The sequence below is a fragment of the Urocampus carinirostris genome, chromosome 8, assembly GCF_059441175.1.
Source record: "Urocampus carinirostris isolate Australia breed hairy pipefish chromosome 8, RoL_Ucar_1.0, whole genome shotgun sequence".
NCBI lineage: Eukaryota > Metazoa > Chordata > Actinopteri > Syngnathiformes > Syngnathidae > Urocampus > Urocampus carinirostris.
In genome coordinates this window covers 32,572,058-32,591,645 of record NC_142356.1, presented here as the reverse complement: position 1 = coordinate 32,591,645, position 19,588 = coordinate 32,572,058, and the positions used below count along the sequence as shown (strand labels likewise).

The 19,588-nt window shown below is 39.2% G+C and overlaps 1 protein-coding gene across 2 annotated transcripts; it reads left to right on the top strand.

The window, feature by feature from the left end:
• The first annotated feature begins 758 nt into the window (after window positions 1-758).
• wbp1lb (WW domain binding protein 1-like b) lies at window positions 759-18,430 on the top strand. 2 transcript variants are annotated; one of them, XM_088342416.1, is made up of 4 exons: window positions 759-1,186; window positions 9,932-10,034; window positions 12,020-12,181; window positions 15,638-18,430. In XM_088342416.1, the coding sequence occupies exons 1-4, from the start codon at window positions 1,103-1,105 to the stop codon at window positions 16,366-16,368; spliced, it is 1,080 nt and encodes a 359-aa protein (XP_088198542.1). In that variant the 5' UTR covers window positions 759-1,102; the 3' UTR covers window positions 16,369-18,430. The 2 variants fall into 2 exon arrangements, with proteins under 2 accessions (XP_088198542.1, XP_088198543.1); XM_088342417.1 differs by lacking the exons at window positions 759-1,186; window positions 9,932-10,034 and adding an exon at window positions 11,329-11,485.
• Window positions 18,431-19,588: the final 1,158 nt, after the last annotated feature.

The window sequence follows — 19,588 nt, the reverse complement described above, 5'->3', positions numbered from 1 at the left end:
TGTGCGGCACAGTTCTGAGGTCATGAGATCGAACCTCCTGTGTGGAGTTTGCATGTTCTCCCCGTGCTTGCGTGGGTTTCCTCTGGTTTTCACATTCCAAAAAACATGCATGTCAGGTTAATTGGCGGGTCCAAATTGTCCCTAGGTGTGAATGAGCGAGCCAATTGTCTGTCCCTGTGTGCCCTGCGACTGGCTGGCAACCAGTTCAGGGTATCCCCTGCCCACTGCCCGAAAACAGCTGAGATGGGCTCCAGCACCCCCGCGACCCTACTGAGGATAAGCGGTGCAGATAATTGATGGATGGATAATTCACTTACTAACTCAGTTACTTTGTGGAAGAAGTAGCAAGTAACTTTTGCTAATTACCTTTTTTGAAGTAAAATGCTCAACACTGCCTATATTTCATGTTAACAATGACTGTGTATTTTCTGTTGATGCCCGTGCAACATCTATTGCAGCCTTCTCATTCTGACCGGTCTGCGATCCCTTCTAAAGGTCCCTTTTTTCCATCACGTTGAGGTTTTATGATAGTGTTTTTCTTCCCCTCGTGTCGGTTGCAGATCAGAGGTTGTTTAATGGTGGTCTGTGCAGCCCATTTAGACTTTTGGGGATAAAGGGCTATACAAATAAACATGACTTGGCGTCAAAAACGGATACTGCTGTTGCTCCCGAGAACGAGCTTGCATTTGTGGGGAAAGACGCATGGCATAGTGATTGGTTAGCTACCAACAAGTAAGCCAATTGCGTCCTCGTCCGCTTAGGCAGTGCCATCCTCGCATACGTACAGTACGCCCTTCACGTTGCTCACATTGATGGGGTCGAGGTGATCACGCCACACCCCGGCGGAGCAGACTCAAGGCGAACCCACGCGCAGGAGGAACAAACAGATTGTGTAACAGCTGAAGGCCCGCAATCTCTTCCTGCAACCAGTTGCTTTCGCTTGCCTCACTTTCGAACTCCGCGATGCCGGGCAGGCGGTACTCCCGTAGGCCTTCAAGCGCGACAGTAGCCGAGAAATAACCAATGCCTTTCGGGTGAAGTTTGTGAAGTGCAGCGGTCGCCCACTTTTGCCCTCGTTGTGGCAACCTTTCGGTAGCGAGTAATGAGAGTCTCTTTGGTCTTTAAAATGGGATTGTTTTTGCAAAACGTCGCCTCAATCACCCCTACAGCTTCCACGACAGAAAAGGTAAGCTTTCCTTAGCGAGCTTTTCTCCTGACTGGACTGTTAGCAAGCTACTAGGTTCCTGGCTAAGTTAGCGCAGTCAGTGTAAACATACCATTATCTATTAAACTTAATCCTGACAATTATTGTATGGAAAGCATAACACAACACATTAATTTTACTTAGTGTTTACCTTTCTTGGGAAAAATGTCAACTTTAATACTTGCTAGCCAGTAGCATTGGCTAGCCAAAGCTAGCATTATTAAAATGAAGGAAGCCTCAAGGAGTCTGGGCCTTTTAGCCCAGATTGTTGCACAAAGATTGTTTTGATCTTGGCCATACCAACCCTTTGTTGTGTGATAGTTCACTTTATCTGTTAAGCAAAATTTAAAATGTAAATAAAAATGGCGTCTTTAAGATTGAATGACAAGGAAGACAAGTCGTGTACATCATTTATCCATAGACCTTAATAATATATATTTTCATTTAATAAACGACATTAAAAATATTTACGTCCCTCAGCAGCTTTGTCAAGTGGCCGTATATTCCGTCATATCGTTTGTCTATTTCCTTTTCGATCTCATCACACAATTGTAGATGGTTTTTAATAGCCAATGATTTATTGAATAGATAAAATTCACCAACATAATACAGTTATTTTAGATGTGCTGTGTGACTTCAAATATTTGGTTACATCAATCAAATTGTTTCATAAACTGATTCCCTTTGCAAAAAAACAGTGTTTTGTCTTAGTTCGGAATCTTGGCTTTTGAAAACCTCCTTTTCTTTTTATGCTGTACTTTGTTTTTATTTTTTATCAAATCTCGTCTGAAAATTGTCTGTCTAGATTGTTTTGTGAGCTACTCGCTTAATTTATAAAAGAGTATAATTCCTAAAACATAATCATGTTTTATGAAGAAATAATGAATACGTTGAAAATATTAATGGCTTTCTTGGAAATATTCTTGCAGTACTTTTTTTTACAATACACGTTGTTGCATTTCCACACATTTTGATACAAGAAGTGTTCTAACCCAAACATAATTGCTTAAACATAGTTTTAATTTCACCATTCAAATGCGGTTTGTTAACCTGTTTAATGTCAATAAAAGTCTCATGTTGTTTTAATTTAAATACACAATGTGGATGTCAAAATGAAGCTGCTCTGTAAATAAAGCCACTTCTCTCAAAACCTTGTTTTATGAAGCAAAATATCATAACATTGTGACTTTCATGTTTCATATTTCTTATCACCAGAGTCCCCTCCTTTTGAGATCATGGCAAAGATTATGGTTGCATAATGGAATACAGATCTGTATTGCTGAAAGAGTCCAGCAAAGTGTGCCAGGGAGCAAAGTACTTAAAATCTAAAGCTGTTAAGTATTACGTTTATTTTCCTGAAAGTCATTTCCAAGTAGCTGTGAATAGAATCATCACGGTTCCGTGATCTGTTAACAACAATTTCTTTGGTTTTGAAACACGTGAGCCGGTGATGAGTTTAAGAAGTGCATTATGAAGCAACGATGAAATGCTGAAGTCAACCACAATTTTTATTTATATATTTTTTTCTGACCATGCACCTTACAATACGGCCTTATGTATGGATCAGTATTGAGTCACAACAGGTGCAAGCCGCCGACTCGATTTTTTTTTTTCCCCCCGTAGAAGTAGTGGCCGGTGCATGCTGGGATATATATACTGGCGTTTCATTTCCTAACCAATGTGTCAATCATCATTTGAACCGATCACTATTTTAGCATTTACAGGCTCAAATAGGCTAAAGCGTGGTAAAACACAGCCTACAATTGGCCAAAAAAGATGTGAATCACATGTTAGGTTTGTCTACGGCCTAGAGAAAATAATTTTATTGGGCTAAAGTTTAACAAACGTTAAGGGCTTAGTCAAGGTTGACTGACCTATCTGACTGCTTTGTTGACGTTCCTACTGTAGCTCCTTATAGTCAGGTGCGAAAATCTGGCGAAAAGCATCTCTGCATATGTGGACATTGCTTGCTGCTAGCTGTCTGTTTAGCGGCTAACCACTGCGCCGCCGAGACATTAGCCGCTAAACAGACAGCTAGCAGCAAGCAATGTCCACATATGCAGAGATGCTTTTTGCCAGATTTTTTTAAATTTGGCGACACTTTGCTGTACGTAAATAGTTTACACAGTTGGATTTACTACACTCACTGATGTAAGGGGACCATTGTTTGTGTATTATCATCAAAAGTGATGGCTGCAAGACTACGTCTTTGGCTAGCTACCCTGGCTTTATATTGTTCAGGTATCTTGTTTCAGACTGAGCGTGAGGTTTCTCTGACGAAAATGTTTTGAAATGGTCAGCATATCTTAAATTTAAGGTTTTAAAATATGTGACATGACGTATTTCAGTGACTTGTGAACACATACAGACACCATGTATGTATGTGTCTGAGACACGTATTTGCTTCTCAACATTCCGTCGGCCAACAAACGTTAAGGGCTTAGTCAAGGTTGACTGACCTATCTGACTGCTTTGTTGACGTTCCTACTGTAGCTCCTTATAGTCAGGTGCGCCTTATGTACGGAAAATATATGACAAAATACTTTTTGGGGGGGGGGTGCGCTTTATAATCCAGTGCACCTTATAGTGCAGTAAATGCGCTAAGTAAATCTCATGTCTTAAGTTTGTTTTTATAGACCAAAGTCATGAGACTTGAAAAAAATGCCGCGAAAATGTATTTGTCCCCTTCCTGATTTGTGCTTCTTTTTGTGCATTTATCACTCAGGTTTCAGATCATCAAACCAATTTTAACCTCACACAGAAACAACCCTTTTTGTTAGCTGTTCATATATTTATTCTGTTTGGGCATGCTAATCGAATGGCCCCCTACTATTACAAAATCTCACATAGTTTAGGTTTATGTTGATAACTTTAAAAAAATCAGCTGTATTTCATCAGTGTATTCTAACAGCTCGTATATGATGATTAACATTTACTGGCTAGGCTTTTTTATGTATTGTATTTTTTTCTAGCACTAAAACAGATACTCAGAGAGTAGAATGGTAAATCGGTGGACATTAGGAGTGATTTGGGAAAATAGGGGGCAAAGTGACTTTTCAAACTTGAATCAAAAGGAATGTTAGGCTATTGTTGTGGATATTATTACATCAATTTTTTAGATGACAATTAGTAAAAGTTATTTTTCAGTCTTGAAATACAAACGGTAAAATAACACCAAAAAGGGCCACAGGAAGAAAGTATGTCATGATGTCTCTGTCGAAGTTTTACCAACAAGACTTTTTCCCCTCAAGTTCCATCTTTCCCTCTGCTATTTTGTAGCCGGACTTTGGCTAATGTTGACATGCTAATACTAAATAGCTAACTTAGGTTCCTACATTTGTGCTGTTTTCATTTTTCAACACATACTCTGTGTAAACCCTAAGTGGATTGGTCGGTGCTAAGCTAAGTGTGGCAAGATTTAAATTTACTAGCATTATTTTTACTTTGTTGAATATGTAAATGTGACTCGTTTTTTTGTATTATCATCATCATCAGTTTCCTCCTGTTTTCTTTTTTTCACTTCCTTGTCCATTAAAAGCTAAAATGCCCTCTAAATATGTTTTTTTAAAAAGGAGAGACTCTTCAGTTTAGCAATTGAAATTTATTTATTTTTTCATCATAACCTAACTCAAAAGTAGAACAAACTTGCTGATGTTATTTGCATTCTGTATCCCTCAGCAGTTTTACTGCTGCTGTATCACTTTTTCTGACAGTTTCTTGTAAGCACTTAAATGTCTTTTTTTTTTTATTCAATGAGAATTCCATTCAAGCACTGTACTTGAAATCCGCATCTAGTGATATACTAGTCAGTAATCATTCTCTATAGTACATTTCTTAGCAAAACGGGATATTTTTTTATATAACATAAATATAAATTATAACTATATTTTTGTAATTTATATACCGTAAATTCCGGACTATAAGCCGCTACTTTTTTCCCTAACCTTCAACCCTGTGGCTTATTCAGTGATGCGGCCAATTTATGTAATTTTTCTAACGGCTGCCAGCGGCGCTCGAATGTTGCTACCATTAACTGCCCTGTCAAAGCTATATTATTATTATTATTAAAGCTTTGAAAACTCTCTCGGTGTACCGTCTTTCTTTGTAAATATGTGTAACCCATGTATAATATGTATTTGCAACTGTATATTTTTGTAATCTAATTATTTGTATTTATTATAAACACTTATTCTGATATGTTTTGCACGTGTGAACGAAAAATGAGGGGCGGAACAAACGCTGGGTGCCGAGTTTAAGTGGGGACCGCTAAAGGTGAGGGAGAGACAAGGAAAGAAGAGGGGGTAAAAAGTTGGTTAAAGTAAAAGGAGTTGCGTGAGTGAATGTGTTCATCTGATATATTTTTCCCACCGTTACCTTTGGAAATATACACTTTTTTTCTTGGATTACTTTCAACTGGACCCAGACTCTGCAGGTCTGCATCAAACCTTAAGTACCGGTATCATTTTCCGTTCATTTTGCCGGCTTTGATTTTTGGACTGTGAACTTTAATGAAGGACATTTAGTTTCAATCCCGGGACTTGCAGTCGAGTTTGGGTTAATTTTGTATTTGTGTTACATGTTTAAATGCTGGCGCATGCGGCTTATATACAGGTGCGGCTTGTGTATGTACAAAATCGGTTTACCACTTAAAAGGTGCGCTCTATAGTCCGGAATTTACGGTAGGTGTTAAAAGTTCAGTGTTTCGGCCAAACGTTTCACAATTTTGGTTTTGGGCCAAAATGTCCCATTCAGTGCATTCATAAATATTTTTCTTCTTGAATGCAATGTGGACCTTAGTTTCTTAGATGCATTTTATTTATGTATCTAAGAAAGTGCATGTACTACCTAGTGTAAGGAAACCCCATAGTTTTCTGACAGACGTGGAATTGTACATTGCTGCCCACAATGCAATTTGGTCAGCCATAAAAAAAGTCAGAAACGCGACTTACAGCTTGACCAGTGTGTGGAGAAAGCTTCCTGCCCATCAATGAAAGTCTCATGTAGCTATTAAAGTGTACACATAATTTAAAGAAATAGATAGTAATTGATTTTTATTTTAAATTCTAGCCTATAAATGATCCGATACTTATCAAACCAGTGTTCTTCCTTGTCTGGTCTCAGGAGTCGACTCCCATAAGCAGTTGTACGGCTGTGTACAGTAAATGATGTGACAAGGTGACCAAAAAACGCTCAATTCCAACCCCTAATGCCAAGCACCAAGCAGGGAGGCAATGAGTACCAATGTTGTTAGTCTAATGACTCAGCCGAGGCTCGAATCGACGACCTTCCAGGCTCGGGGCGGGCACCTTACCTCAAGGCCTCCAAGCTGGTATATACACTTACCTTTATACGTATAACACACTGATAGGGCAGCACGAAAAACCTAAACCTAATTGATATCACGATGTGATGTGGTGCTATTGTATAATCCTAAGTCACTGCGTGATTTTCAAGTATTTATAGTTTGTTAATTGAGTAATAGACTGTTTAGCCAACTAGAATTGTATAATTTCAGGTTTTAACGGCGCTATACAATAGAGCAAAACACCTAGTGTGCGGCTAGCACAGAAAATGCAAATTTCTTTTAAAATCGAACATTGCATCGAAATTGCAATATACTTTAGGTCTGAAAAGTCGCAATACGTTTTTTTCCCCAAAATCGTGCAGCCCTACACAGAGCCACAAATGCATTTTAACTCACTTATTGAAGACCTGCAATTAAATTGGGCGTTTAGAAGCATAGCATTCCATATCTCGGGTTCTGAGCCAACCTTCTCTTTTTCAACAATCTTTAATTCTTAAGTAATACACATCATACTTAAATCCAACTTCATTCTACCTCAGTAAGGACCTCTCATGTGATGTGCTTGCGGTTTTGCTGTTGCGAGTGTGGACAAGATACGGGATGATCCAGTCAATCCGGATTATTTACATCTTTAGTCCGTCACAAGAAAGGTTAAAATATTGCCAAAATTATTTTTGTATTGGGAATGCGTTCTCAGATGTGTTATATAAATAATACTAAAACAAAACGGTCTGCCGTCAATACTGACATTTTTAGTTGACACTCGGTTTCTTAATGCATTGCGTTTTCCATTGGCGTCCAAACAATTTTTATGTAAAAAAATTTTTTTTTTTGCAAAAATAGTTCCTAGCAGCACAAAAGACTTATCGGGGCCAAGCTGAAAACCCAAACAAACGTATCGCTGAGGTTCTGCGTATCAAGTGACAAAGGCCCAGGTGGCCTGGTTGAAAACGTAAGCAGGGGGAAAACAGCACATCAATGAAAACAGCTAAAGTCATCTGAGATGTTGTGTTTTTCTTTTTAACCCAGTGATGTCAGCCAGTTTTTCAGCAGCAGCCTTTTTTTCACTTGTCAAGTAGGGTAAAAACCGTTTTTTGTTAACAATTTGGTGAGAGAGACAATGTCATATCAAATGTGGTCGCTTTGTATGATTTATTCATATTGTTGCACTTGAATTTCTCCTCACCAAATAAATTGTGTAGACTGGACTCGGTTAGAAAATATGCAATGTTATTGAAACATAAAGAAAAGTCTGTCATGTTTAGAGGAGGATTGTTTAAATTTAGCACCTCGTAGCCATATAAAGAATTTCATTCGTTGATAACAAAAACATTTGTTTTAATTAAAAGCAAAAATATACAAACGGTCATATAAACATGCATTTTTTTGATTACTCGGTCAAGAAATGTGTGCTCATATTATATAACATGAGCCTCGTCTAGAAAGGCTGGAAAATCAATTCCCATAGTTTGTATTCTTTGTTGTGATTTGCAGCACTGATTTTCAGGTGTACAACATAAACCAGTGACATTTAGTGTTTAAATTATTACACAGTGTCCCTTTATTCCAGAGCTATCAAAGCCACAGCTATGAGTATGATAGTTTGAGACTGGGAGGTCGGTGGTTCGCGCCCCGGCCGAGTCATTCCTAAGACTTAAAAAGTGGTCGGCGGCGCCCTCTGTTGGCTGCGGCTGCATCGGCTCGCTACAACGGGTCAGGTGCAATCGACATTTCGTTCTGTGTACATTGTTACACAGAATGACAATACAAGGAAATTATTATTATTATTATTTTAGGCCCATGCCTCAATGCAAACCTTATAGGTTGAAGCTCCTGTTATGAAAAATAAACGACAATTTTTGAACCTACGAGTATTTAAAAGAAAATGCACATTATGAAGATAATTCATGTATTTTTGCAAATTGTTCAAAATCAATATTCTTTTTTTAATGAATTACATTCTTTTACAACTAGGGGGCACTGAATAATACACACTGTCCCTTTAATACAAATTATGGATTAAATGATTACTAATTAATTGATACATTTCACAGGAACTTTAAATGTTTTTTTGGATCCTATTTTGTGAAGGGAACTTAAAAAAATCTATATTTTAAAATGTGGAACGTTTTTATGAGAACTTCTTTGTCAAACCTGATTTGGCCCAACCTCAACCCAACCCTAGCTTCGGCTGCTCCCAAGTAAAGTAAGTTTGAGACCCCTGCTTTTAGTAAATCACAATGTCCTATAACTGGTCATCTATTTTTAATATCCATAAAAAGACTCAACAAGTATTAATGTTGTCCTTAGCGCTAATAAGTTCCTGCTCGCATCATTGTTTCGAATTTTAAGAACACTGCAAATTAATCAATACACAACAATGTTGAAGTATTTATCGTTGTTGAAAAGTGAACAATACTCAAGTAGAATAAAGTTCAAACTTTAGCTCTTTTTCTGAAGAACTTCCAGACAGAAATACATTTATCTTGGGGACCAGAACCCCCAAATCTGAAAAGCAGTGAAGTAGCGCCACACATTCCTAGCCCCCAAGGGTCAAATTTACCTTGAGATTATATACTGAGAGTATACGACTTTAACAACATAACAACTATATATTTAAAATTAAAACACAGAATTGTAGAATGTTTTTTATTGTCATACAAAGTACTACGAAATTGGAGTTCTTTGCCTTTCAGTGTTGGAAAGTAATTTACAGAGCGGCTGGCTTGCTTCACGCTAGCATCGAATATCCTCGGTTTAAGCCAGGTCTCCGCGATGAATAAAATACAACCATCCCAATTGTAGTGGTTTCCCACGAGTTGTAGCTTCGGGTCATCCATTTCATGGGTTATGGATCTGGCGGTGGTGATATACAGGCTCTACAGGGGTGGCCTAAGAGTGTTATTAGCCTAACCATAGCAGTAGGCCTGACCTGCAGCCTTCTCTGCCGACGCCGCCTCAGTCGCTTCCCAAACCTGGTGATAATCCATGAAGTACCCACTGGTGATCACCATTTCTTTGCGCTCTTCTGACCTTCCTCATAGTCCGATGTAATTAATGAATTTCTTTCCAATGTAACAAACCGCTAACCACTAACGCCATGCTCTGCAGTTTGTTTGACCAACATCATACACCAGCCTATCACCGTTGCGCACACAGGAGTCATGCCCACACAACACACAAATCCCTCCCTAACCTGCCCTGTTGATGGCATTTGCTGTGTGCTGTATGAACACATGAGCACGATACATTGAAATCAATGACAATAGAGAAGAATCAATTCCGAATCCGCAAAGCAGTAAACCAGCGATAACAGAAGTAGCGAGGGGTCTGCTCCAGAATTGCAATGAACCCTGTAGATACTTTCATGGCCATTTGAGAAGTTTTTCAAAATGTATTCTTCTGTTGTATTTATCTTACAGAATCTTCTCCTCTGTGAAGGTGTCAACAACCAGAGCTACATGTGTGAATCAGGTCACTGCTGTGGGGAATCTCAGTGTTGCAGTTACTATTATGAGCTGTGGTGTAAGTGTCATCGTATACCTTACAGTGCCGTGAAAAAGTATTCGCCCCTTCCTCATTTCTGTATTTTTTTGCATATTCATCACTCACAAAGGTTTCCGAACACCAAACCTATTTGCCCCCTCCAGATTTCTGTTTTTTCCCCATATTGATCACTCACAAAGGTTTCAGATTTCCATACCAATTTTAATTACCTAGAATCAACCTAAGAAAATACAAAATGCAGTTTTAAATGTTGATTCCAGTTATCAAGGCAAAAAAATAAATCAAAACTTATGCGAAAAAGTAGTTTCTCCCTGAACATAATAAGTTAGGCCACTTTTGGCAGCAGTGACAGAAATAAAACGTTTATGATAATCGCTAATGAGTCTTCTTGTGGAGGAATTTTTGCCCACTCTTTGAAAAATGTTTCAAATCTGCCATACTGGAGTATGCCATATCTATTGGCATGAACCGGCCACTCCATAACTTTTGTTTTGTTTTCTTATTTTAGCCATTCCGAGGTGACTTTCTGGTGCATTATCTTTTGGTCATTATTTGCCTAACTAAAGCTGCAACAACGGATCGACAAAACCGATTCATATCGATGATTAAAAGCCTTGGCAACGAATGAGTTCATCGATTCGTTGTGTCGCGCGATTTATGCCTCACTCAGAAACTCGTGGAGCCATTGACGTCACAGGCAGTACTAGTCGGCGGGCGAGGTGGAGTGCAAATTTAGGCGCTATTTCCAAAGGCTAAGTTTATTTCAACTCCTAAAACATGATGGACACGGAGGAAACACTCCAGAAAAGCGGGGGAGCACTCCACACTTCACAAATCAAATAAGTGCGTCACTTGCAAGCTTTGCAAAAGTGATATGGCACCGGAGCACCACAATGGTAAGGTGGCAAACAAAACCAAAACATGGAGCTACCGACGAGGATGAAGGGAGCTCAGTAGAAGGGTTAGTCACTACATTTTTTGTTTTAATTTGTTTGTTACTTGCGTTGTGTGGAAACATATCCTTGGTCTCTGGTAGCTAGTGTGTGTGTGTGTGTGTGTGTGTGTGTGTGTGTGTGTGTGTGTGTGTGTGTGTGTGTGTGTGTGTGTGTGTGTGTGTGTGTGTGTGTGTGTGTGTGTGTGTGTGTGAATTATCTTAAGCAGTGTTAAACGTGTATTTCATAAAAACACTCAACTTTAACACAATTGTGGTAATATTAAGTATCATGTTGGAATTTTCTGGCAGTCTGAGTGATTATTGTGTCCTTGTAAATTATGCCATAACGATACCCATACTATACATTCTTATCTCAGTAGAAAACGGCAAACAATGACCAGCTTTATGATGAGAAGGCGACATCATGCACGCCACATCAAGCAGCCGTCATCATTGAGATCCTCATTGACATGCTCACATTTTTGCATTGCAATGCAAAGTTCTCAAAGAAGGAAGAGTGAGTTCGTGAGCAAAGGTGATAGTGGTAACTTTTTGCCTGATAATGTTGAAAATCACGTCACTGGATTTTCACATTTGCATTTATTTCTTGTTCCAAAAGTTCATCTCCCTTTAAACAGCAAAAATACGTTAATTGGAGCCCTACCGCCAACCACAGCAAGTGGTCCTGGTCCAGATAAGCCTAGATTTTTTTTTTTTTTTTGGGTGTCTTAATGAATGGAATCAACATTTCAAAACTACACTTTGTATTTCTGTGGGTTGTCTCGGTGTGATATTAAAATTGTTTTGATGATCTGAAACCTTTTTATGAGTGATACATATGCAAAAAACACCAAATTCAGGAAGGCGGCAAATACCTTTTCATAGCACTCTATGCAGCCCACACTCATGTGAACACACATGCTCACTCTTTTTTACATTAAAAATGTGGAATAATTAGCAGGACCTCATTCTTGTACATGTAATATCTGTGACTACTCGGTAAACAGCCTATATCAAACTGCTCACACTGATATAATCCTATCCTAAAATGTATTGTCCCTTCCTGCAGGGTTTTGGTTGGTGTGGGCTATCATATTCATTTTGAGCTGCTGCTGCGTGTGTCATCACCGCCGCACTAAGCACCGACTGCAGCAACAACAACGACAGCACGAGATCAACCTCATCGCTTATCGCGAAGCACACAACTACCCTTCAGTGCCTTTCTATTTCAGTAAGTCTTCTACTACTGTACTTCATTTTCTTCTACTTATTCTTCTGCTACGTTTCCTTGTCCACATGGTATTCTTATTTTAACACTTCTCTACTTGCACAACTATTTCTTCATCTACTTATACTATGTCTTTGTAGTCTGCATCGTTGTCTCCTTTTTTACTTCTTCCTTATCTTGTGTTTCTTCTACCACTTCTACTACTTTTTTTTGTCTTCAACTGATTGTTGTACTTAAACTTCTCTTTTTTCGACTACTGTAATACTATTTTTTCTTTTCTGTCTTAAATGTGAATTTCCCTTCGGGGATGAACAAAGTATCTATCTATCTATCTATCTTTGTTGTATTCTTATCCTTTGTCTTTTCAGTCTTCTGCTTCTTCTACTTCTATTTTTTACAACTTCAACCAGTGATGTGCAGTGAGGTTCGTGTCTGGTGAGGTTTAGTGAGATTCACAAGTAAATGAACCTACATCATATTCATCGTTTGATTGACAGAGCTAGAAAGCAAACTATAAACTGTAGCTTGGAAAAAAACACGTTTTCTTGTATTAACTTACAAATGAAGTGTACAGTTATAGTTAGTGAGTAGTTGCCTGTTATGTCGAAAGCGAGGACTGGCCCTGAGCTGTGTACCAAATCAGAATCCTTGACTTTACCATTGCCCTCTGCCGTGAGGCAAAAGAATTGTGTGTGTCTCACTCTACAGCTGCAGACGCTCACCACACTAAAACATTTCAAGTCAAGTCAAGTCATTTTTATTTGTATAGCCCTAAATCACGAAGCGTCTCAAAGGGCTTCACAGATTATTACACTATATTACACAGACGGAGATCATTTGTTACCTTGATCAGAGCTGTCTCTGTAGAGTGGTTAGCCCTGAATCCTGATTGCATAGATTCAAAAAGGTTATTCTCGGATATGAAATCATTCAGCTGCTGTGCCACTACTTTTTCAAGTACTTTAGAAAGGAAAGGTAGGTTTGACACAGGTCTATAATTACTTAAGATTTCTGAATCAAGGTTGGGTCGTTTCAGTGTGGGTTTAATAACGGCGGACTTAAAAGCTGCTGGAACTACACCTGAGGAGAGTGATATGTTTATAATATTTAGAACTGAAGGTCCAAGGACGCCAAAAAGACTTTTAATAAGTGAACCTGGGAGCGGGTCGAACTGGCAAGTTGTCGGTTTGGCCGCATTCACCACCTGTTTGAGATCATCAAGTGACAGTTCACTAAAACTGGACAATTTCCCTGGACAGCCACCCTGTCGTGCATCTGTAGATTTCAGCCCTTTAATATGTGTGGTATTAATAATGTCTTTAGCAATTTCTTCCTGTATGCATTGAATCTTCTTAGTAAGAAGACCATTAAGTCATGAGCAGAGTGCGTCGAACTATCTGCGATAGTCTGTTGCCTTGTAAGCGATGCTACAGTGTCAAAAAGGACTTTGGGATTGTTCTTTTGAGACGCAATCACCTTCGACAGGTAGGCCGATTTTGCAGAGGCAAGGGCCGCTTTATACTTTAACAAGCTGTCACACCAGGTTTGATGGAAAACCTCAAGCTTGGTAGCGCGCCATTTTCTTTCCAATTTCCTGCATTCTTGTTTAAGGGTTCTAGTTTCATCAGTAAACCAAGGCGTGCGTCTTTTAGGACGTGATTTTTGCTTTATGGGCGCTATTGAATCCAGGACACTAGTCAGGGTAGTATTGAACTCATTCATGAGTGAGTCAATCGAGCCATTGTATGAAGGAAAGGACACAACTGCTCCAGGAAGGAGTTCAAAGAGCTCAGAAACTCTGCCAGTGCTTATATTGCGTCCACTAAATCCTTCAGCTTTTTTAACACTACATTTAGCTAGCACCTCAAATGTAACTAAATAATGATCCGAGATAACGGTAGTACACGGTAACACCATAATGTTTGAGGTTAAAACTCCTCGAGTCAGAACCAAGTCTAGCGTGTTTCCATCTTTATGGGTTGGCAAATCAACCAGTTGATTAAAACCAAATGCATCAATTAGAGACCTAAACGCAATAGTAAGTGAACTGAGTGGGGAGTTCATATGAATGTTAAAGTCCCCCATAATTATAATTTTGTCTGCATAGGTTAGTAGTTCAGATAAAAGTTCAGCAAATTCGTTCAAGAAAGTTGTGTATGGCCCAGGTGCGCGATAGATAGTTATTACATAAATTGACAATAGAGAGGACCGCATCACAAGAGCCTCAAACGCCTTGTAATTATTAGAGGTACGAGGATTAAATTTGAGCGTTTTTTTCAGAAATGAGCGCGACACCGCCACCCTTTTTCAACGTGCGTGCTACATGGCTACTCGCGTAGTCAGGGGGTGAAGCATAATTTAGCGCTAAATACTCATCCGGGCGTAACCAAGTTTCACAAAGACCAATACAGTTAAGTTTATAATCACGAATAATGTTATCAACAAGTAAAGCTTTAGGAGCAAGCGATCTAATATTTAAAAGACCAAATTTTAGCTTTGCTGAATCATTTGACTTAGCTGAACTCTTTGTAGTCTTTGTAGAGATCGTCAAAAGATGTCGCCGTTGGGGCCGTTCGTGAGCGTTGATTTTAAAGCGTCGGTTGTCCGGCGAGGAATGAATGGTGGAATTAGTCACATCCTCGCGTCCTTCTTGCTCCTTTGACTTCGCACGCTTCACACATCTACCCGCAAGGCAACCACGCTTCTGTTTTCTGTCTTTACGGCGCCGTTGTCGTCGTTTATTAGGAGGAATAGTTGTCCACAAGGATGCCGGATCTCTTTGAAGTTCGCTCGGTATATCATAGGCGGTGTAAAAAGTGCCCGAAAAGTCGAAATTTAGACGCCCACCCAACCGAATAAGTTCATCCCTACTGTAAGTATTTTTGGCCACGCATGTGTCCAAAAAAGAAAGCAAAAAAGACAAGAGAACGGCAATAAATAGAAGATTAGCTGGAGAGCAACTAGCCGCAGCAGCATCCATGCGCGCCGCCATGTTGAATTCATACTTATTGTTTGATTAATGTTCATAATATAATTTGAAAACTCAGCAATTTTGAAGGGGAAAAAATCCCTAAATTTTGACGTCAACTGAGAAAAATACTTTACCACTGGATAAATATAACAGTTTAACATATTTCCAGTTTTATATTTACATGATGACTGGTGAGGCACAGCATCACTTGCCTCCCCTGAATGCACATTACTGATTTCTGCCATTCCTACTTTTATTCCTGTCTTTTCGTTTTCATCTTGATATTCTACTTCAACTTTTCTATGTATTTTTAGTTTTACTACTACTACTAATTCTAGTTAGTCTGTGTTGTATTCTTTGTTTTGCAATTCTTCATAATCCTCTACTTCTATTTATAATTGTTATTGTTCTATCTGTTAAATTTGAAAAATGAATGGCCATTTTCTCACTTGAATTTTTTTTTTTCTAAATATTTTTTTTTCCCCAAGGGTTTCTACCGAGCTACCTGCTGCCAGACTACGAAGAAGTAGTGAACCGGCCGTCCACTCCTCCACCACCCTACAGTGCCTTACACACGGCGGCCTCTTCGGCAGGCTCGCAGCCTCGTTCTGAACAACAGGACGGACGCTGTCCCGCCACGCAAGCAGCCCCGTCACCAACCAATTCGGACAGCTTGTGCAGTCGCCCAAATGCAGAGGAAACTCAACCCACTGAGTTAGATTTAACTCCAAAAGCTGACGACAAGACCACGCACACAACACAAGATCCAGGCGTGATACTTTTGTCTGAGGAGAGACTCAACTTTGAGGAAAAGAGAAGCGACTGCAAGGATCCTCTTTTGAAGGACACGTCAGACGAGAAGGATCGGCTCCCTAATGGCAGAAGGCGGCGATTTACCGGCGACTCTGGGATAGAGGTGTGCGTTTGCGCCTCGCGCGGGGGCAACGGTGGAAGCGGGGCAGGTGGCCCGCAAGGCAAAGAGTTGCGGGAGCTGGAGTGCCTTCTGGGTCAGGAGGAGGAGGAGGCCGGAGACTTCTGTGATAGTTGCGTCCAAAGGGTCTCCTTTGCCGCCGAGGATGAGGCGGGGCTCTGCGGTCCGGAGAGGCGAGCGGCACCGGGGTCCTCCCAGCCAGGCAGCGCTTCGGTGGGCCTCCTCCTCCACACCATCAATGAGCAGGAAGGTCCGCATCACGGCACCAGCACCGAGCCACAAGGCTGAAGCCCACGGCGTGGAGCATGAAAGATATCCCCCCTTAATATTGAAAGTGCGACCTTTTTTTGTAGCATCCACAAATGATTTCCAAAGTGACAGAAGAGAAAGGCGTGCGACACACTGGAAGCATGAAGTAGGCTAGAATGACTTGTGAGTGGACAGAAGACACTTGGTGCTTATTGTAAAACACAACTTGCAGCGAGTATCTTTCCTGCACAACGATACACCCGCATAGCAAAGTCAGGACCAATGTGAGGTGCAGAAAATGACTTCAAGACTTTATTCAACAAGCCTTTTTCACATACCTGTAACTGTGAATGTTTGAGTTGAACACCTGTTATGATACATGTGACTTACACCTTTCTTTCCCTTTAGCAATTTTTGACCTGGACTTGATTGTTTTGTGTCCTCGAGCAATTTATAAAACAAATGCTCACTTTTTTGGTTTGATCGAAACCACTAGCTACTAGTGCATTAAAGAGACGGTGGGTATTATTAGTGCTTCCTAGTGGAACGCACATTTTTATTAAGTTAAAAAACAATGATTTGAATACCAGGAAAACTAGTTTATCTATCATACAAATGTTAATTCTTATTAAAACCAATCATAGGTCAAGAAACTAGTATTTCTTTTACATAGTAGGATTCCTACCTATAAATTGCTGCCATGTTTGCCTGTCATCTTGCTGCAAGGCTGTGCTGTTCCCACTGGTTTTCCTTGGCATTAGACAATAGAGTCCAGTAATCAAATATTACACACTCTTGGCTTTAAAAAGTCTCATTGTGAGCAGTTCCTACTTTGCACAAATATTTATCTTTGACTAATGATGTTTTGATGGAGGCCTTTTTTCCCAAAATGATGTCTTAAATTGCTGTTTTTGATTCTTTGGGATTAGAATTACCTTTTGGTTCATGTACTTTTTTTGGAACTGCATGAATGTTAGCAGTATGTGCCTACCTATAGGGGTTCTTTGGAACATTTGGGCAGATTCACTTTAAACAAGCACTACATTGTATAATTACTGATCTTAGTTACTGAATCTAAATAGATAAACCTACCAACTCCATTGTTCAAAGGCGAATGAGTTACGGTTAATATCAGTCTTATGAATTGCCAATGTTTGTGCTTTATAAGTACAACATGACTTTGAATAGGTTTTGTAAGCCATCTCTGATTAAATGGACAGCTCACAAAGCCTTGTGATGAGGCCTTTTACCAGAAATTCCTTTACATTACTTTTAACAATTATAATATTTGTTCTATAAATTATCACACGAGACAACTGTGGAGAGGAAAAGAAAAGTTTAACAACTAAAGTCAAATAAAATGCTAAATGTCAGTTCACATTTGTAAAAACAAAAACCCTTACCAGTTATGCGAATGTGAAAAGTAAATAACAAAGATGGCAATGCTGCATTAAAAAAAACAAAGTCCATGTATAAAAGATATATTAATGGATCTCTAGCCGACAACTAGAATGTTAAACAGCTTCCTTCAAATTGATTCACGAAGTTTTAAATGCTGAATGTACCAGAAAATACACACAAATTTCACTTTGAATATGATCTATTTCTTATTAATGTACTTTGTTATGTAGGCACATTTCGAAGACCGATGGAACATCCAAACTTTACAAAGCACAAGGTGTTCAAAAGCTGTTGCAAAATTTAATTAAAATATTAAAAAAAATGTGCTCTTACGAAACTAATCCTTAGCACAATTTCAGTTAGGGTTCTTTTCAATTGAACACTATATTTATAAATGAGCTTTATGCAAACAAAGCAAGTGTAATTAAAGAAGTACAATCATGTGAAAGATTTTGGCCAGCGGCAAGCTTTTCTTTTGTTTGCCCCCACAACAATTTTTCAAATCAAGACTCGTGCTGAAGTTGTGTAAAAGTCACATAACCATTACTCATATTTAAAAACAATAATCAGGTTAAATCATGCCAAAGATCCGCTTTTACTGCATTATTGTGAGGACTGTGCACATATTTGTTGAATGTTATTACATCAGTACCAGCCAAGATGGATGTACTTTTAATAAACATTTCAATTTTGATCAAAATGTGTCATTTTTGTATTCCTTGTCCTGATGCTATAAGGAAGAAATTATTTGGAGCACAGAGACGTTCTTTGATGTGTGAAAGGGGTATTATTGTTCTATTCCATCTCCTTTGACGAAGAGCATGGATGTCTATGTGGTTGATCCTCAATATATAAATAGTGCAGAAGAATTGTGTGTTTTTTTTGTTTTTCATTAAAAATAAACAAGGCACGCATTGAAACAGTCATTGGGCACACACTCCAAGTAATTTCTTAGATACATTTGATTATTGCTGTATTGTTTTTGTTTTTTATTGTTTTTCAGGAGAAGCATCTCTTAATGGCATTTAGGCTACATGCTAACAGTTAGCTGAAGTTGAAAAAATAAGATGTTTTGCCGTTATAATAAGTAATACGGACTCGAGAGCAACGGTCATAGACTTGAATATCTCACATTTTCATCTTACCAAATCTGGCACTCTTTCTGAAAAATTGGTGATTTTGCTTTTAAGCTCTTTGAGACTTTTTCTGATTAAGGGCTATACAAACAAACTTGACTTTTCAATTCTTTTACCTGAAGTGTGTGCTGCAAACCCAAGCATTTTTGATGAGTGCTTCGATCCAATCTTTTCGCTTTTCATGATATTAACCACAACTCTCTTATTTTTATTTGGACAGAAATGTTCACTGTGATCCTGTAAAACTTTCACGATCACTTGAGTTTTTCTGTGATTCTGGCACACAAGCATACAACAAGATGACAACTAGGTTCAAGATTGTCTTTGTCAATAACATAAAATGCCAATGACATTTTCTTTGTAGCCTTAGTGTTCATTCAGTGTTTACAGAGGGAGTTCGTATATATATGTATGTATATATAGGCAGCACGGCAGTGCAGTGGTTAGCGCGTGTGCGGCACTGTTCTGAGGTCATGAGATCGAACCTTTCCTTGTGGAGTTTGCATGTTCTCCCCACTGCTTGCGTGGGTTTTCCTCCATTTTCCTCCCACATTCCAAAAACATGCATGTCAGGTTAATGGGGCGGTCCAAATTGTCTCTAGGTGTGAATGAGCGAACGAAGTGTCTGTCCCTGTGTGCCCTGCGACTGGCTGGCAACCAGCTCAGGGTCTCCCCTGCCCACTGCCGAGGATAGTTGGGATCAGCTCCAGCACCCCAGTGAC

Coding starts and splice junctions, on each gene's coding strand:
- wbp1lb (XM_088342416.1), top strand. CDS start 1,103: ATGAGAGTCTCTTTGGTCTTTAAAATGGGATTGTTTTTGCAAAACGTC. Junction 1,187..9,931: donor CAGCTTCCACGACAGAAAAG/GTAAGCTTTCCT, acceptor TTTATCTTACAG/AATCTTCTCCTCTGTGAAGG. Junction 10,035..12,019: donor TTACTATTATGAGCTGTGGT/GTAAGTGTCATC, acceptor CCCTTCCTGCAG/GGTTTTGGTTGGTGTGGGCT.